This window comes from Corella eumyota, chromosome 4 (genome assembly GCF_963082875.1).
Source record: "Corella eumyota chromosome 4, kaCorEumy4.1, whole genome shotgun sequence".
Classification (NCBI taxonomy): Eukaryota; Metazoa; Chordata; class Ascidiacea; order Phlebobranchia; family Corellidae; genus Corella; species Corella eumyota.
The window spans coordinates 14,855,915-14,873,088 of record NC_137493.1 but is presented as its reverse complement, the minus strand read 5'-3'; the positions used below and the strand labels follow the sequence as shown (position 1 = coordinate 14,873,088).

The 17,174-nt window shown below is 28.1% G+C and overlaps 3 protein-coding genes across 3 annotated transcripts; all 3 read right to left on the bottom strand.

Annotated features, from left to right (window-relative positions):
- Nucleotides 1-7,065: 7,065 nt before the first annotated feature.
- LOC145750154 (small ribosomal subunit protein eS21-like) lies at nucleotides 7,066-9,734 on the bottom strand. Its single transcript, XM_082566115.1, has 5 exons — nucleotides 9,686-9,734; nucleotides 8,711-8,862; nucleotides 8,021-8,104; nucleotides 7,884-7,939; nucleotides 7,066-7,129 (listed from the first exon to the last, which is right to left on the bottom strand). Exons 2-5 carry the CDS (start codon nucleotides 8,807-8,809, stop codon nucleotides 7,114-7,116), a joined length of 255 nt encoding a protein of 84 aa, XP_082422241.1. The 5' UTR covers nucleotides 8,810-8,862; nucleotides 9,686-9,734; the 3' UTR covers nucleotides 7,066-7,113.
- A 409-nt stretch (nucleotides 9,735-10,143) lies between these two features.
- On the bottom strand, nucleotides 10,144-15,130 carry LOC145749800 (T-cell immunomodulatory protein-like). Its single transcript, XM_082565663.1, has 13 exons — nucleotides 14,944-15,130; nucleotides 14,721-14,811; nucleotides 14,168-14,338; nucleotides 13,832-13,991; nucleotides 13,269-13,470; nucleotides 12,817-12,959; nucleotides 12,559-12,648; nucleotides 12,332-12,466; nucleotides 11,740-11,944; nucleotides 11,247-11,327; nucleotides 10,996-11,155; nucleotides 10,731-10,833; nucleotides 10,144-10,640 (listed from the first exon to the last, which is right to left on the bottom strand). The coding sequence occupies exons 1-13, from the start codon at nucleotides 15,022-15,024 to the stop codon at nucleotides 10,463-10,465; spliced, it is 1,800 nt and encodes a 599-aa protein (XP_082421789.1). The 5' UTR covers nucleotides 15,025-15,130; the 3' UTR covers nucleotides 10,144-10,462.
- On the bottom strand, nucleotides 15,065-16,803 carry LOC145749802 (uncharacterized). The gene is made up of 2 exons (XM_082565664.1): nucleotides 16,742-16,803; nucleotides 15,065-16,317 (listed from the first exon to the last, which is right to left on the bottom strand). Exon 2 carries the CDS (start codon nucleotides 16,285-16,287, stop codon nucleotides 15,553-15,555), a length of 735 nt encoding a protein of 244 aa, XP_082421790.1. The 5' UTR covers nucleotides 16,288-16,317; nucleotides 16,742-16,803; the 3' UTR covers nucleotides 15,065-15,552.
- Between the last annotated feature and the right edge of the window lie 371 nt (nucleotides 16,804-17,174).

Genomic DNA, 17,174 nt, shown 5'->3' with positions numbered 1-17,174 from the left:
TTTTTACAAAAAGACTACTAAATGTTTATTCTTTTTAAATTTTTCAGTGGAATTGACTTTTATCTTTTGTTAAATGTTCAATATGTAGACTTGCCCTTTATGTATTTAGTTTGTTTTTGAACTTCGGGGGGGTGCGACTGAACTAGAAATTGTAAAAATCAAACACAACATTTACTTGGTAGGCATTTAAAATTTTGCAGCCTTGTTTTTTGCAAAACTTTAAAAGAAAAAAATTAATTAAAAAAGTATATTAAAATTAACCCTTGCTCTGATGGTACTTAAACTTTACTGTTGGCTTTTAACAAACACCGATGAACCTTGGATCCAACATAATATTTACATTTTCCAAACAGTAAACATTTTAAGCGCTATTCAAAGGTCACTTGATAAGCATGCAAGTTTCAAAGTCAAGTTATCAACATAAAATAACCTTGATTTTAGTTCAGAATTTACAAATTTTAAGACAAAAAATCTTTTCTCAATCAAAAGTACCAATAATTTATAAAAAATCTAAACTAAAACTTTACAAACAATGTTAAACTAGAAAATTAAGTCAAATATTTTTGTTTTTGGGTAAATAATAATAAATAATATGTTTAAAATTAATTTTTAAACATTTTGTGTTATTTGACAAATACCATAAAATGTTAATCGAAGTAACATTTTTTGGTACAATATTAATTTAAAAATCTTAATTTTAAACTTGTTTTTTAATTAAAAAAATGTTTTTAAAGCAAACTAGACAAGTTTATTAAAGTATAATATAAAAAAATATTTTCGTTGTTACCATTTTAAGTTTTGCAATCTTGTTTCTTTTGTGAAACTTCAAAGACAAAAATGTTATTGTTTAAAATAAATTTAAATGATGGCCTTGTATTGATGTTAACTTAAACTTTACTTGTTGATCGTTAACAAACACTGATGAAACTTTGATCCAACATAATATTTACACTTTTCCGACAGTAAACATTTTAAATGCTATTCGAAGGTCACTTGATTGGTATATTAGTTTCCAAGTCAGGTTATTAACATTGCCTTTTTGCCAATTTAGTTCAAAATAAAAAAATTTTAAAGTTAAAAATACCATGAAACTTTAACAGCAGGTCAAAATACCAAAAAAACAAGTTACTAAACATTTCTAATGTGCGTCTGTTTGTAATCATACTGACTAAAATATTGATTAAAAAATAAAAATATGTATATTAAAATGTACATCCCAATAGATAAAAAAAAGATAGAAGAGAAACTAACATATAAAATCTTGTAAATATTGCTGTAAAAGAAATCGCAAATAAATATTAAATGCGCAGGTAATTTAAACAGAAACTTAGAGTTAGAGCAAGGAGAGTAATCTAAATATTATTTCGGTCATTATTCCATAAGTAAAATATCTGGTAAAACAAATCTTTAATAGCATATTTCCATTTTTTTCTAGTTAAAAATTAATTATAGGCTTTGGCACATTTTTGTAATATTACATTTGCTTTAATATTAAAAAAATTGAAAAGTTATATTCTTTATATATTTTGTATATTAATTCATGTAACCCAATTTTAAAAACAATTAGCGTTAGACTAATTAGCGTTAAACTTAAAACAAAACAGAAATAATATAAAATAAAGTTAAAATCTGGAATAGCTCAGCAAAAATATTTTTTTCACTTGAAGCAATATACGAACAGTTGTGTATTTTTTGGTTAAGGTTATAATAAAATGAAGAAATCAATAAAAGATTTTCAACGAGGGACAAGCGAAATGGCGATGAGGTGTATGGAAAAAATAAGGCATCATTTTCCCAAAACAGAAAGTAAGTATGCTTAGAATTTTAAACGTTTTAAATGTGGTTTATACAATTTTACCTAAATTAATTGACTGTGGTAATATTGCCATAAAAACAATTCGTTAATTGTTAGGTAGCCTGGATGTGCTGATGTATAAATAAGAAAAATATTATATAAGAAAAAAAAGGTTTTTTGTTTAAAAAATAAAAAATGTTTTTTTCTGTTTTTTTAAGTTTAATAGGTACATACAAACCCTTTTCATACTTAAAAATCTTAAACTTTTTGGCAAAATATAAATTTACAGCTGGGGAAATTCGCCAATTGCTAACAAAACAGTCACCAGACGTATCAGGCTATGACTTAGACGAAAAAGTTTTAAGCGAAGTATTTCTACAAGATAAAATCAAAGATTTACCTGTTGCTATTATTTCAATTGTGGGCGAAAAACGAATGGGGAAATCTTTTCTTCTCAACCTCATGCTCTTGTATTTGGAAATTAAACCTAATAAATTGGATGCGGAAGTAAAAAGATAAATATTTTATGATTGATATATTTGTTAAAAAGTGTATGGGTTGATTAAATCTTTTACTAAAAATAATTTCTTTGTTAATTTTAAAACTTTATACAGAATTTAAAAAATAATGTTCTCCCGAAATCGTTTCATTGTCAAGGAGGGGATACTGCATATACAAAAGGAACTTGGATTTGTACAAAACCTTACATTCTTCGCGATAAGAAAAACAGAGAAGTAGAATATTTATATTATTTATAATATACACTTTTGGGTTGCTTGTTGTTTATGATCGGCACCACATTTTTTCATTAATGTATAAATATTTACAGACGTAATTCCTTTAGAGGACAGTAAAAAACAAGTGGGCTTTAATTAGTAGGTCTATGGGTAAATTAAACCAATCTTTAAAGAAGTATATAGTTTTTTTTTTATTTAGTTACGAGATAAAGAATGTAAGGTTTATTTTATTAGATTGCTGTAATACTGCTGGACAATGAAGGATCTTTTGACAACGAAAACGATCAAAATTTAAGTATGGCTTGCAAAGTATTTTCCTTCAGTACTTTGCTAAGCTCTGTGCAAATTTATAACCTTCAAAAACAACTCAACCAAAAAGACCTTGGACCTTTAATGGTAAGAGTTTAAGCACCCTAACCTTAAGTGAAACTCCTTTATTGTAGACCGTACCCTATGTTCTCTATTTGTAATTCTAGTAACAATGTTTAGGTATTTTCTGACTACACCAAGCGAGTAAACAAGCGTTGCAGTTCAGAATCACAACACTTAAAGAAGCCATTCCAGGTAGAAACGACTTTACGCTTAATTAGTCTTTTAATGAATAACATATAAGCGTGCTGTATCAAGTTTACTGAAATACAAACACAATTTTCTCCTTTATACAGACTTTAACTTTTGCGATTCGAGACCGACATGATACTAAAGACTTTAAGTTTGGATTTAAAGGAGGTGAAGAATATTTACAAAACGATGTTTTTAAAAGCTCAAAAAACGAAATGATTAAAAACTCGTACGATTCGGTCCAATGTTGCCTTCTACCTTTTCCGGGAGATATTGTAGCAAGTGATAACAAACAAGATTCAAACAGTGGCGAACTGCAACTAGCTTTGGTGGAAAAATCAGAATTAATCCAGTTTGATGGTAAAAAATAATTTAATTTTTAAAATAATTTTACTATTTTTTTAATTTTATGTTGACCCACTAATAATACAAGTGGTAAAAATATTGGACGACATTAAATGTAGTTATTTTTTTAATCCAACGCATTTAAGACATGGAATCGGAATTTCTAAATGAAGTAGTTACAATGTTTGAAACAATGCTTTGCCCTGAAAACCTTGTCCCAAAAACTATCGACGGTAAAGAAATACGTGGAAAAGATATTCCTAGATACGTTCGAAATTATTACAAGATTATAAACGATGGTAGTATAGGTGAACCTATGGGAATAGTTGAGGTATTTTTATACAGAAAAATTTATTAAGTAAACAAAATGACTTTATTTTTGCTAAGCCATAAAAATAGTTTTAAAAAATAATAAAATTTCAAATATGCCATTTAAACGATAATTTAACTAATTTAATTTACATTAAGCATTATTTTTAAAGGCAAATTTTAAAGCAGGAGCACAGACCAAGGTTGATAAGATTTTAACTTGCTATGGTAACAATATGACACAGGTGAATAGATTTAAAGTTTATTTATTGAATATTTGTGTTTTACAAAAAAAATACTTCTTAATTTAAATGTAAAATTGATTGTAGCCTATGCAACTTGTACATTAATATAGTTATAGGCCTACAGGACTGCAGGATTGCTATACAAAGTATGACAAGTTGACTTAATTTAAAATAGTAAACCAAATTTATTAATACCATTTATTTATTTTTTATTATTTAAGTTTCTTGGTGATCGTTACATTGATCCAAAAATCTTACAAGACAAGCATCAAGATTTAAAAAAGGAATATTTAAAACAATTTTTTCAAATGTTTCAAGATCAACAGATCGACAGTGCAGACTATTTAAAAAATCTTGAAGAAAAATTAAATGCTAATTTTTGTACACATAAAACAAAAAATGAAGCATACAAGGTAAGTTTAAATTTATTAAAATCACATGTGTGACACACGACTGTTTAATATGTTTTATAATATAATTTCCACAGAGAAATGCACCCAATGATATAATTAAAACAACTCGCAAAACGGTGTGATACTTTAGAATATATAGATAGGATTTTTTAAAAATTCGAAACCGTTGGGTACACCAACAGTCAAAACAAGTTTAACTAATAAATTATAATTAGGATTATTTTTTTTATAATAAACAAAATGTTCTTTTTACTTAGGCTACTTTAGAAGCAAATCTGGTATCCACTGTTCCTGTTTCCTTTTATGAATTTCATCAAAAACTGGAAAAATTACTTGAAAAAGTAAATAATTTAACAGTTTAAATGTTGCTTAAGTTTTTCGGTAATTAAAAACGTGTAAACTTTTATTTAAGCAATGAATTTTTTAATTTATTGACAAAAATCTAATTTAACTCGGGTTAAATGATTACCTAACAATGATTTTATGTTAACTTTTTTGTTCTATATTTCTACAAATTTTTTTTTGTGTTTATTCAATAAAAATTCAGGGGGGCGATGAAACTAGCTTACATAAGCTAAAAGATTCCGAGTTAAAAGAATTTAAAAACAAACACGGAAAGAATCCAATCTTTAAAGCCAGGAAGAAATACTCAAAACAAAAATGAAGAACGCCATCATGAATGCGAAGCAACAGAAAGAAGTGGTATTTGCCTTTTTTCTTGTTTATAATATAAAATAATTTAAGTTTTCAATTTTTCTAATGTTGGTAAAATTGAACCGTGGTCACTTTGTACGCATACACTATTTTAAAATGTTTAAAGAAACTTAGCGATCTTGAAAAAGCGGACGAAAAAGCAATAAATGAAGTTCTAGCTAAATTCAAAACAAGTGCTGGCAAAAAGGTAATTGTAAAATAATAAAAAATAAAAATATTTAAAAATTACGATTCTTACGTACGCTTGCATCTTTTTAGTTATTGATTTAAAAAAATTAATAGCCGATAACCAATTATTGTTTAGTTAAAGGAAGTCGGTCAACTGCCGAGTGAATTTGAATTAAAGATAAGAGATATTAAAGATGATTGCGTTTATGAAGAAAAGAAAAAGTGGAAAAACGAAAAACTTAATGCTCAGACTATCAACAAACGATCAGAACACGTCAAAAAAACGCTGAACTCCTACATAGGGAAAGCAACTACAGATTTCTGGGTAAAATGACATCAAAAAATAGCAGCGTTCTTCAAAAAAAACTTTTAAAAGTGCATTTTATTTCAGATTTTTATGTTAAAGTTACTTAAACTTTCTACCTCTAAATGATGTTTTGTTAATTGAATTGTTTAGTTTAATATTTTTAGACGACGTTCGAGAAAAAGGCAAAAGAAGAAGTTATGAAAATAAATGCACAGTTTATAAAGTATATGAATGAAGTAAGTAAACTTTCACATTCAATAAAAAATAAATAAACTTATATGCTACTAAGCTTTTCTACAAAAATTGTTTATTGTTAGTCAATCGGATGTAACAGTGTAAACATCTCGACCGTGGATCAATTACATCAAAACTTTATGGCCAAGGCTAAGTTCGAATCGAAAAACGCGTCAACAGAGTATACTGAAGAAATCAGAGAGCGTGTTACTGCACAACTAGATGAGTCACTTTTGACTATCAAAGCTAAGTATGTTGACGATGCCTCTCCATATCATAAGGCAGACGTAGAAGTGCTCACAACAGGCATGAAAATTCTTGGTGATGCCTTAGCCTATTTTGTCGTAATATTGTTTTCACCATTCTTCCTACTACATTATTTATTTACTAGGCGCATGTAAATACGTAATTCCCTTTGTCTCATATATTTGTACATATTGTGCATAATTAACATTTGCTTGTATGATTTTAATCGTAGTGTAGCTTGTTATGGATAAAGCATATAAGCTTGCTTTAATTTTTATAAATTTTTTTAGAAGATTGCTAACAAGGGTTAACGTATTTTTCCTTCAGTTTTAAAATGTACCGCTTTAACAACTCTTTTCACAATTTTAAATGATGTTTATATAATGCACAAATGTGAGTTTTAAAAACAGATTTGGCAACATTGTTTTTCTTTTGAACGTATGCCGCTTAATAAATATAGAAGTAGATGTAACGTTATTTTAGCATTTATTTTTAGAAGAAATGGACCAAATTTTATTATTTTTGTTCCCAACCAGCCATAAAGACAATGTAAACAATAGCAAACCTCACTATCTTATAAAAAAAATTTTCCTTTATGCCATGTCACTACAACCTAAAATATTTAAAAACGGAAATTACCACTTAACTGAACAACTTATTCCAAATCTACTAACAAAAAACACGCGAATAGTTCAAGCAACATTTAAGCAAACCTCCCACATTAACTTTTGTTTCACGTCTATACAGTTTTTTTTAAATAGTTTAAAAAAAAGTTTTGTTTTTAAATTTAAACAACTCGGTAATAAAAAATATGAATAAATTTGCAGTAACCCTGCAAAACGGAACTAAAAAGTTGTTGCTTACTTTCTTGCTAAAGCAATTGGTCTAATCATATTTCATACTTTGAATCAGTTTATAAGCTCTAACTCAATATAAAATAGTTACATATTTTGTCCCTAATACTTCGAGTCTGCAGCAAAAAAAAACATAATTTGTGTTTCTACTTATTTATTTAATGTAGAAAATTAGACAACTCGGTTCATTTACTGAAGCTCCTAAATAAAAAGAAAAAATATTTGTTTCCATCGCTTTGAGCCACATAAGAGTTAGTCTAAGTTGAAAATACTCAAGATAGTTTATACAATAGAAGAAAGGGGGTATTTGCAGCATGGTGTGTTAGGTAGAGGATCCAAATTGTAGGTACATAAGATGTCCAAGTGACAAATAGAATTTTTGACTTATTTGCTTTGGAATGTAGGTTGATAATTATGCCAAAAACAAGTAATGCCACTTAAACAGCATCTTCTTTTTTTTGTATATATTTTTATCCTCGATGTGGAAAAGTCGAATGCGCGACTTAAACATAGAGTAACATCAGTTACTCCAACCCAGTCTCGAGTTGCTTTTGGCAGTTTGGGATATTATATAGATTATAATTGCCCGATAATTATGCTGCTGATTAAGTGCTGGCTCAGCAGAAGTTTATATCGTTTATAGCGCCATTACCCAAGGGCGCTACAGCATGAAAGCTGTGGGGATTGAACCCACGACCTCATGGTGGCGTAGCAAGTGTTCTTACCACTACACCACACTGCCGGTTTTAGTTGGAATGAACAAGTGGCAAAAAATATAAAGCATTAACAAACCCAAAGGTTATTATAATTTTGGGTTAATAAAACTTTGGGCATCATATGATAAGAAAAATTAAAAATATAAACTAACTTTGTGACAAAAAGCATATAATATTTAGATTTTACCAAAAAATTTAAACATGGTAAATAATTAAAGAAACAAATAATAAATTTATACTTAGAAATAATGCTGTCTTTTACTGCCAATCGATTTAGACAATCGTCAGATTCGCCCTGAAAGATAAAAAAAATTAATTTTAAGAAACATTTATAATAAGGTAAAAGTGCCTACCAACCAATAATAAAAGTGCTTACCATTCTTCTGATATCTCCGCAAATAGTGTAAGCTTTGGAGGTATTCTGAGCTCGGCCACTTTCATCAACATCAATTATTGCAATCTAAATAAAAGTTAAACTAAATATTTAGTACTAAACATTATTTTTTTTAATATTGTTTCGTGTGACATAGAAAGTACCAAGTATTCAAGTAAATGTATACAAGCTGGTACTTTCTACATGGGGACCAGAAGCCTCGGCCGTGAGAAGATTCAGCCAGAAGGTCGGCCTGCAAAAAAAACAGGGGGGGGGTGGCGGTGACGCAATTGCCGCGTAAAATGTCAGCACAAGACCATATTTTACTTCTACGTCATCAATAACAGGGCTTCCCTTTTCTTTTTCAATTAAACTTAATACTGTGTCGTCCATTGAGTTAAAGTCAGGAGAAAGGTGTTTTTTTTACTATTCCTGTATGTATACACATATTGCTAAAATAGGCCCCTAATTTGGTTCACATTATCTAATTTAAGATGAATATATATTAATATAGCCTATAAAAAAGCCATTTCAAATAAAAAACATAAAAAAATTTTGGAGAACATAATCTGGTATCTAAACTTTAACAGATATATACCAAAAAAGTAACAAAAGAATTTACAATATTTTTTTAAAAAATAATTTCTAATAGAAAAGCTATAGATATTTTAGTTTTGAAAAAATATAATTTACCTGAATAGAAGCATGGTCTTTAGCAGAGATGATTCTGCCACTAGCAGTGCACTTTCTTGGGATATAAAGATCCACAATTTCACCGGCGTCGTTCTGCATATTTGTGATTAGACGAGCAAAGTTCAAAGTTGAAATCTGTTACGATCTTCGATCTAAAAATTTAAAAAAATTTGTAAGAATTATAAATAATTATTAAGGTACACAAACATGTTTTAAAAAAATATTTCATAGTACTTTAGATCTAATTTTAAAAATACAACACAAAACAAAGTAAAAGTTGTAACTACATGTGACCACTGCTTTAAATTCTACCCTCTTAAAAATACTTGCATTTTTGGTAATTTGTTTTTACTACAGATCTCTTACTCTTTGGTCATGTTTAGTTACAACGCCTATTTTGTTTTGTGAAAAAAACTTGCTTTTAAATAAGATTTTATATATTACTTTACACAAGTGGAAAAAAAATTGGATCTCTATTAATTTCGCACGCCCTACATAAACAGGGTGTGTAACCGAAATACGGCACATGTAATTAAACGAAGAGGTTGCATAAATTAAACCCTTACCCTAACCCTCACATATTCAGTTTACCCATTAACACATCTGACTCGTAAAGCGGACTAAGTTATACTCATTAAAACATATTTCAACTAATTTTGAAGGTCTGGGTGAACAATTGTCATACTTAGGTTATAACGCCTTGTTAAATTCGGGCGTGCGAAAGTAATAGAGATCCAAAAGATTAAACCATATTATATTTTACATTAGAATAATCTTGTTAGGAAGTTTAAATGACTCACAAAAAATCATAATTTTCAACCATAATTAGCTACAAATTTTACGTAAATATTTCGGATTTTTACATTTAAAAGTTTAAATTTATCAAGAACTTCACAACTTTAACTAAATAGTTAAAATAGACGTAAAACTTTCGCTGTTTTATACAAAATTTAAGTAAAATAACTCAAAACTTACCAAAGCACACGTCTTTCAATTTTATGCGTGGTAAAAGAAAGAAAATGTGACACCGTCTAACGACCAAATTTATTTCGACATTAATTTTTGAATAATTTAAATATTTTTAGTTTATCCTCATTGCTAGTTTAAAAAATAATATTTTTCGTATTTCATTTATATAATCTGATTTATAAAGTTATTTGGTTTTATTCGTAGTGTTTAATTTTTATAAAATTATTTAATAATCAATCAAAGATTTAATTACAAAATATACACAAATCTGTGCTTTCAGTTTTGATTTTTTAGGATAATAAAACTGTAAGGAAATGTAACAATTTCACTGATATTCTATTTATAGTTTAACAATGAAATATTTTAATCTTAAACTATTATGCAATAGCCCTATACCCTATTTCTTTTTTTTTTATACCTTAAAAACAAATGAAAAATGTTTAAATATAAAAATGATTTTTCTTAACAAATAAAATTTGTGAATGTAAAAAGTGTGTATTTAAATAATATCTCTTAAAACTTCTTTAAAAAATATTTTTAAATCAACTTCCCATCATTAGCGAAAAAAAATAGCAACAAAATTTAAACTTTCCAAAACTAATAGATTTTGGTGAAAAAGATATCAAATTAATTCTAATTTCGAAACCAACACATTGTTTAAAAATTCTGCTTCATTTTCAAAAAAAAACAGTTCTAGCTTCCTAAAGCTTATTAAATTTAGCTCAAAGTGCTAAAAACCAGATCTATTGCAACAAATAAATAAAAAAACATAACTTTATAAAATCACATTGCATCGAAATGAAATCTGTGAGCTTCTTGTATTTTCTCTTTTTTGTCTTCGTGTCGTTCGATACAGTGCAGCAGGATAATTGCGATAGATATAACAATTAAAGTTGAAAGTAAGACAAATAGAGTTGACAATAGGTTCTGACTAGGGGTAACATACAACCTACTTATCCAACTGTTAAAAAAATGTTCAAAATAAATAGTATAAACATTTTTTTTTTAAATATAAAATTTTTTTTTAAATAAAATTTTTTTTTAATTAAACCTGTTTAGTTGATCAATTGGGTTGGGTATTACATATAATTGGGAATTAGGAATAACCATAGTCCATGTTTTACTCAGAGGTGTATAGGTTTCATTAGAACTGTCTGTAAAAAAAATTAGTAAAAAAAATGTAAACCAATCATTAAAACCAATTAAAATATTATATGTACAAATCCCGATCTTATTTTGGCATTTCTTGTGTAAAAATCATATTAAGAAATTTCAGTATAACAAAATAATTGCTTCTCATTACTTAACTTTTTTACCTTGATTATTACCAGTTGGTAGTAAAGGAGTTGGGACGAAAACTTGTAGAGAATCAATATAATTGGGAAGCCTGCCTAACCCAAACATAACATAAGGGAGTATAAGAGTAAAGTGAGCAGTCTGTGATAATTGGCTGGCAGATCCTTTTTGACTCCCTCCCTAAATTTTTTGATTTCAAAACAAAATTTTCAATAAATAAAAAAAAGAATTATAAGCTAAAAAATTCTGTCGAAACACAGAAAAATATTACCAGTGTGTTTGTAGTGGTGTAAGATATAGTAGGTCCTGGTATATTTGTGTTTATTCCATCTCTAGTTAAACCTGGCAGAACCTTAAAAATAATTTTAAAACTTTATTAATAAATTAATTTTTTTTCCAAAACACACTAGTGAATTATGTTTTTACAGCAAATTTTTGGCAGCATAGTTAAGTGGTTGGAACACTTCCTTACTATATGAGGTCCTAAGTTTGATCCCCAATGCTCTCATGCTGTAGCGGCCTTGAGTAAGGCGATGTAAACGGTATGAATCCAAGTTGGGCTAGCACTTAATTAGCAGCTTAATTATCCGGCAATTATAATCTAAAATATACCAAACTGCTAAAACCAACTTGAGGCTGGGTAGAGGTATTAGTTGTTGATTTATGTTTAGGTTGTGAAGTTAACTTATCATATCGAGGATAAAGATATATATATACCAAAAAATCCAAAATTTTTTTTTTTTTTAAACTGCAATGGTATCTACCTTAACCATTAAAAAGGTAGCATCTTTAATAGCAGTGTTTTTATAAGCTCGAACGTAAGATAATTTATCTGTTTTAACCGATACCATCACATCTAAAGAACCATCATTTTCAATGTCGAAAAAAGCAGCTGAAAACGATTCTTCAGAATTCGGAAACGCAAAACCGAAACTAAATTCGACGCCAACTTTTAAGCAGTTTGTATTTCTAAAAAAATAAATAAACTTTTTTATTCAATTTTCTAAAAAAGTTTATTCATACACCTTTAAAAAAACTTTATATTCATCCGGCAGCATGGTGTTGTGGTAAGAACACTTGTTACACCACACATGAGGTCGTGGGTTCAATCCCCACAGATCTCATGCTGTAGCGCCCTTGAGTAAGGCGCTATAAACGGTATGAACTCCTGCTGAGTCAGCACTTAATCAGCAGCATAATTATTAGGCTATTATAATTTAAAATATCCCAAACTGCCACAGGCAACTCGAGACTAAATCGGAGTAACTTATGTTACTCTATGTTTAAGTCGCGCATTCGACTTTTCCACATCGAGGATAAAGATATAGATAAAAAAATTATATAAAACAAACTTACAAGCATTTTTGCCCATACAGCATCACAGTTTTTGTTTTTAAGGTCCCATTATTATTGACCATAACAGCCAAGATATCAACAAATATATCTTGATCGTAATCTCCTGTAACCAAAGTTATAGGCCTACCAGAAGTACTAAAAAAAAGACCCGAAAAAATTATAAAACATTTTAAAATAATTTTTTTGTAGGCAAGTATATTTTTAATTTAACAACTACTGCTACTCACCTAAAGGGTACAAAATTCCAATCATCTAATGCTTTAAAGACTTCAACGAAATTCTGACCATCATACATTAATATCCGACTTTTAGTACACCTATTCAAAGTAACAAAGTCTTCATTAAATATCAAAAAAAAATTAAACATGAAAAAAAAAATTTTTATAAGATTTTTTATCAAAAAAATTTTTAAATAAATTTTTAATATTTTTCTATATATAATTCTATTTTATTAATATTTAAATTCTATCAATGTTTTATCTTACTTGTTGCCTGATACTTCACAAACTGGTAGTAAATGATCCTGTATACTGTCCTGGTTAATATCAGCGAACACTGATTGCCCAACTTCAATGTTGCTTTCGTTTAATTTGTAAAATTGATCAAGAACTAGTCCAAGTTTGGTGCCCTTAACAAATAATTTAAGAAATGTTAGAGGCTATAAGTAGTAAAAACAACAACAACACAACAAAAATTTTAAACCGTAAAAGTAATGGGAACAATGTGCATTTATAATCATAAGATATATAGTGGTTGTAGAGTATGAATTGCCTACATATATATATGGCTAGTGTATAAATAAACATATTAAAGTATATACTGTAAAAGTAATATAAAAAAATTTAAAAAGTAATCAGTTTATGCAAGGACCGTAAAGTACACATGTCCCAAAATGTTTTTTTTAAATAATTAACTTAATTACTACCCAAGCCATTACCTTCCAAACTTCAAATACATAGTTTTTATCACCATCTAACCCAGTAAAAAACAAATCAGCAGACCCATCCTTAGTTAAATCAACAAAAGCATGAGAATGTGGAAGAGTAGGTGCACTTAATATTGTGTTGTTAGAAACAATTGTAAATTTTTCATTTTCAAAAGTCCAATTTCCAGAGTTAGGTTTGCTAACCAAAAATTGTCTAAAAATAAAATATTTCTTTTAAATTTTATAACTTTGTATTTACTGGTTTAAAAACAACAAAGTTTTTTTTAAATTGACATAGCATCTGTTTACATAAGTTATAACTGTTAACACCTTACTTAAGGACACTATAACATGCAACCATAGTAGGTAAACTGGTGACCTTCGGGTATAAATAAATAAATGTTGTATATACCATTGAATTGCTTGTTGTAACATTGCGCAAAAAGTTTAAACCCATAGGCCACAACTGATTTTTTTTATTTCAAGTGTTAATATATTAAACAAATACACATTTAATTAATCCAAAGTATAAATGTATAGCCTATATAACAAAAATGCTCAAAAAAATAGTAGACCTTGTGTTATTTGGAAGCGTAACAAACAAATCCGGTATCATATCAGCATTTGCATCAAGTAATAAAGGTTCATCTTTAAGTTTTAACTTTGATTCAAAAACTTTGTCGCCAAACTTTCCTCCACTTTCTCCCCATATTATTTGAGTGGTAAACTCATTATCTGAAAAATCATAAATAAGTTAAGCCCACAAATATAAGCAGAAAATAAATTTTTAATTTTAAAATATTACATATGTAGCCTAAAAAAAAAAAAAAATTAAAATTTACTGAAACAAAAATACTAAAAATATCTACTATTTGAAAATTAATTTTAATGTAAGAACAGTAATAGTATACCTTCTATTTTCATCGATAATAATAAGTCAACTGTTCCATCGCCATTGTAATCAGCTGGAATCAAACCTGAGATTAGGGATTGGGTATTATTAAGAGATATAACTTGGTGTGTTGAATAACCGATTGAGTTTTTTGAATTTTCTGTCAGAATCGTAACTTCTAACTGACTTTCTAAAAAAACAACGTATTTATTAATTGTATTTAAAACAACTTATTTAAGTCTTGTATAGAAATACCAATTTTTTAAAACAAAAAAAAATTTAATAAAATAGGTAGCGATCAAAAAAACAAAATTTTAATTTTAAGTCAAGACAAATTAAAATTAAACAAATAGTATAACCAATCACATAATAATATTTAAACTTTATAAATATTTAACCTAATAAACTGTATTATATATATTCGTAAAGGTACATCACCTAATTTACATACATTTTTCCATTACCCTAATTACCATACATACCTAAGTGAAAAGGAAAAGAATTACATTAAATGTTATTGGTTATTTCCTTGTAAAGGAAACCTACTTAAAATATTTAGAGCAAAAACTTACCTGACAAAATAAAAATATCAGTATGTTTATCATTATTAATGTCACTAAATGCTGCCAGTTGTCCTTTTAATCCTAAATCATTTCCAAAAACCTAAAAAAAATTAATAATTTTATTTTTTTTATTCGTTTATTTAAAAATATAAAAACACTATTTTTTAGGTGCAAAAAAAATGGCACGATTTAAATATTAATGTTTCTATAAATCTTTAACTAATTGATTCACCTGCTCAGTTATATCTTGCATTGACAGTACACACTTTAAGAAAAGTAAAATCCATATTCCAAAATATTTAAACAAAATCATTGAAAATTTTCAACTACATTACAGGCCTTGTTTTGGGGACCTAACGGAAAAGACAGAGTTGAAAACACATTTAATTCACTCAAAAGCACAGAAAATTTCATTTTTAAACATACAAAATTTGCGATAGAATTTATGGCTAACGTTTCAACATAAAATATAATGCTATTTTAAAAATAAAAACAGTAGCCTATACAATAAACCAACTTTACTTTAAATGCATTAAAGCCAGAACAAAAGATTACAACATACGATACTGTGAGTCATAGTCATTATACTTTGTTTTAACTGTTTAAAAATCAATTCAATTTAATTCTGAAACCAAAAATATTAAAGTACAAAACATTTTATAAAGTAAAATAAAATAATGCAAAGCTTAGTTTTTGAATATATAGTTGCAACTTGAAATATATTTTTAAATAAAGTTTTTAACTTTAAATTTCATTAATCGTTCTTAAAATTTTTAGTTTAAAGCATACCGCACTTCAAAATTATCATAAAAAAATCACAACAATAATTTTCTTTTAAATATTAAGTGTACATCATTTCTGCCATTGTAGACATTTTCTTTGGTAAAACTAAATAGTTTTCCATATAATCTGCCAAAGTATCGGCAGAGATGTTATCAGCCTCAATATTTTGTTCAATAATTGGATTATTAAAATCGTCGATTTCAGTAATTCTTGATTTGCTTGCAAAATCTTCGCGCAACGCTTTTGAAAATTTAGGGATGACATTTTTGTATTTTGAACTCAAAGTGTTATAATTTTTTAAACTTCTAGAAACACTGAATTTTGCTGTTTTTCTAATTGTTGGCACTAACTGCGATTTTATTTTCGGTTTTCGAGAACGAAAAACATGTTTCCACGCTTTATCCTGATAATGTTTTCCAGTGTTGCTTGTATATTGTGATGTCATAATCAAATGTCTGTCGTCCAATACTACACTACAAGTTAACGCCGATGGAAAAGAAATTTCAAATAACTTTAGTTCAAGTTCTTTCAGCAAAGGAAAATCATTTGAAAAACTGCATTTTGAAACAGCATTATTTGGTTCTTGGTTATTCTCTGAGCTAATATTTGTATCTTTAAACCTTAAATTATTATTTGTAGTAAAAGGTACAGTGTTGATAGCAAAATTATTGTTTTTATTCTGTTCCAACGATAAGCTGTTTAAATGTGATACAAGCATAAAAGTTCCATTGCTGTTGTAATGAAACGTCGGCGATTTTATGATTATTCGATTTGAGTTTTTTCGAATTTTCATTTTCAGATTTTATCATTTACAAACACAATTCTAAATATAAAACATTACAATTTAAAAAGGATAGTACTAAAATACGGGAATGCGGGTAGTTGTGGGGCGCGGGAAATACAGAGGCCGTATGTAAACGTTAACAAAAAATCACTGAATGCGGAGAAGGACGGAATTTTTATACCCTCCCCCAATCTTCCTTTGTGCTTTATATTTGATTTTGCATCATTTCTTGGCCTTTAAAGTCAATCCCCCATCAACCCTTAGCCCTTTCAATAAATACAGCAATCTTCCCGCAGAAAATTACAAAAATTCTGTTTCGTCCCGCATTCCGCGAATTTATGTTAACGATTACATGCGGTCCCTCACTATCCCACATCCCGTATTTTAGTTTTGTCCTTTAAAAAGGTTAATTTAAAATTTCTATGATTTAGTCAAAAAGTTGGTCTAATTTTTTTATACTTACTTAACAAGTCAAACACATGATTACTTGTCATTTTTTAAATGTCTAAACGTCACATAGTTGGATAGTCTAATAGCAAAATAGTCAGATAGTTAGAGCTCTATTAGAGTCGTCCGCCCGACTAGTCTTAAAATAAATGCGAAAAAGGCGGAATTTACAGTAGAAGATTAGGGTAAGGTTATAAAAATTCCGCCCTTTTCGCATTCATAAACTTGGCCTGGCCCTGATGGAGGACGACGCTAATGGAGCTCTAAATAGTTAAGCCTATTTTGTTCTAGCGACTTACAGACTTACCACTACCTACCTTTACACACTGCCACTATCCAATACTCAATAAAATTAAACACATATACATTTTAATTTGTTTAAACTGATTCAAGACGGATTTTTAACTGAAAACTTTTAAGCTAACTACGTCATCCGTAAACATATCAAC

Bases quoted from the DNA above. Each gene is read 5' to 3' on its own strand.
- LOC145749800 (XM_082565663.1), bottom strand. From the start codon at position 15,024: ATGATTTTGTTTAAATATTTTGGAATATGGATTTTACTTTTCTTAAAG. The intron at 13,992-14,167 runs GTATACTATTAC...ATGATTTTTCAG, and splicing joins ATTATCGATGAAAATAGAAG to ATAATGAGTTTACCACTCAA. The intron at 11,156-11,246 runs GTAATATTTTTC...CAAAAAATTTAG, and splicing joins ACACCACTACAAACACACTG to GGAGGGAGTCAAAAAGGATC.
- LOC145750154 (XM_082566115.1), bottom strand. From the start codon at position 8,809: ATGCAGAACGACGCCGGTGAAATTGTGGATCTTTATATCCCAAGAAAG. The intron at 8,105-8,710 runs GTAAATTATATT...ACTTTTATTTAG, and splicing joins AAGACCATGCTTCTATTCAG to ATTGCAATAATTGATGTTGA. The intron at 7,940-8,020 runs GTAAGCACTTTT...TTTATCTTTCAG, and splicing joins GCGGAGATATCAGAAGAATG to GGCGAATCTGACGATTGTCT.
- LOC145749802 (XM_082565664.1), bottom strand. From the start codon at position 16,287: ATGAAAATTCGAAAAAACTCAAATCGAATAATCATAAAATCGCCGACG.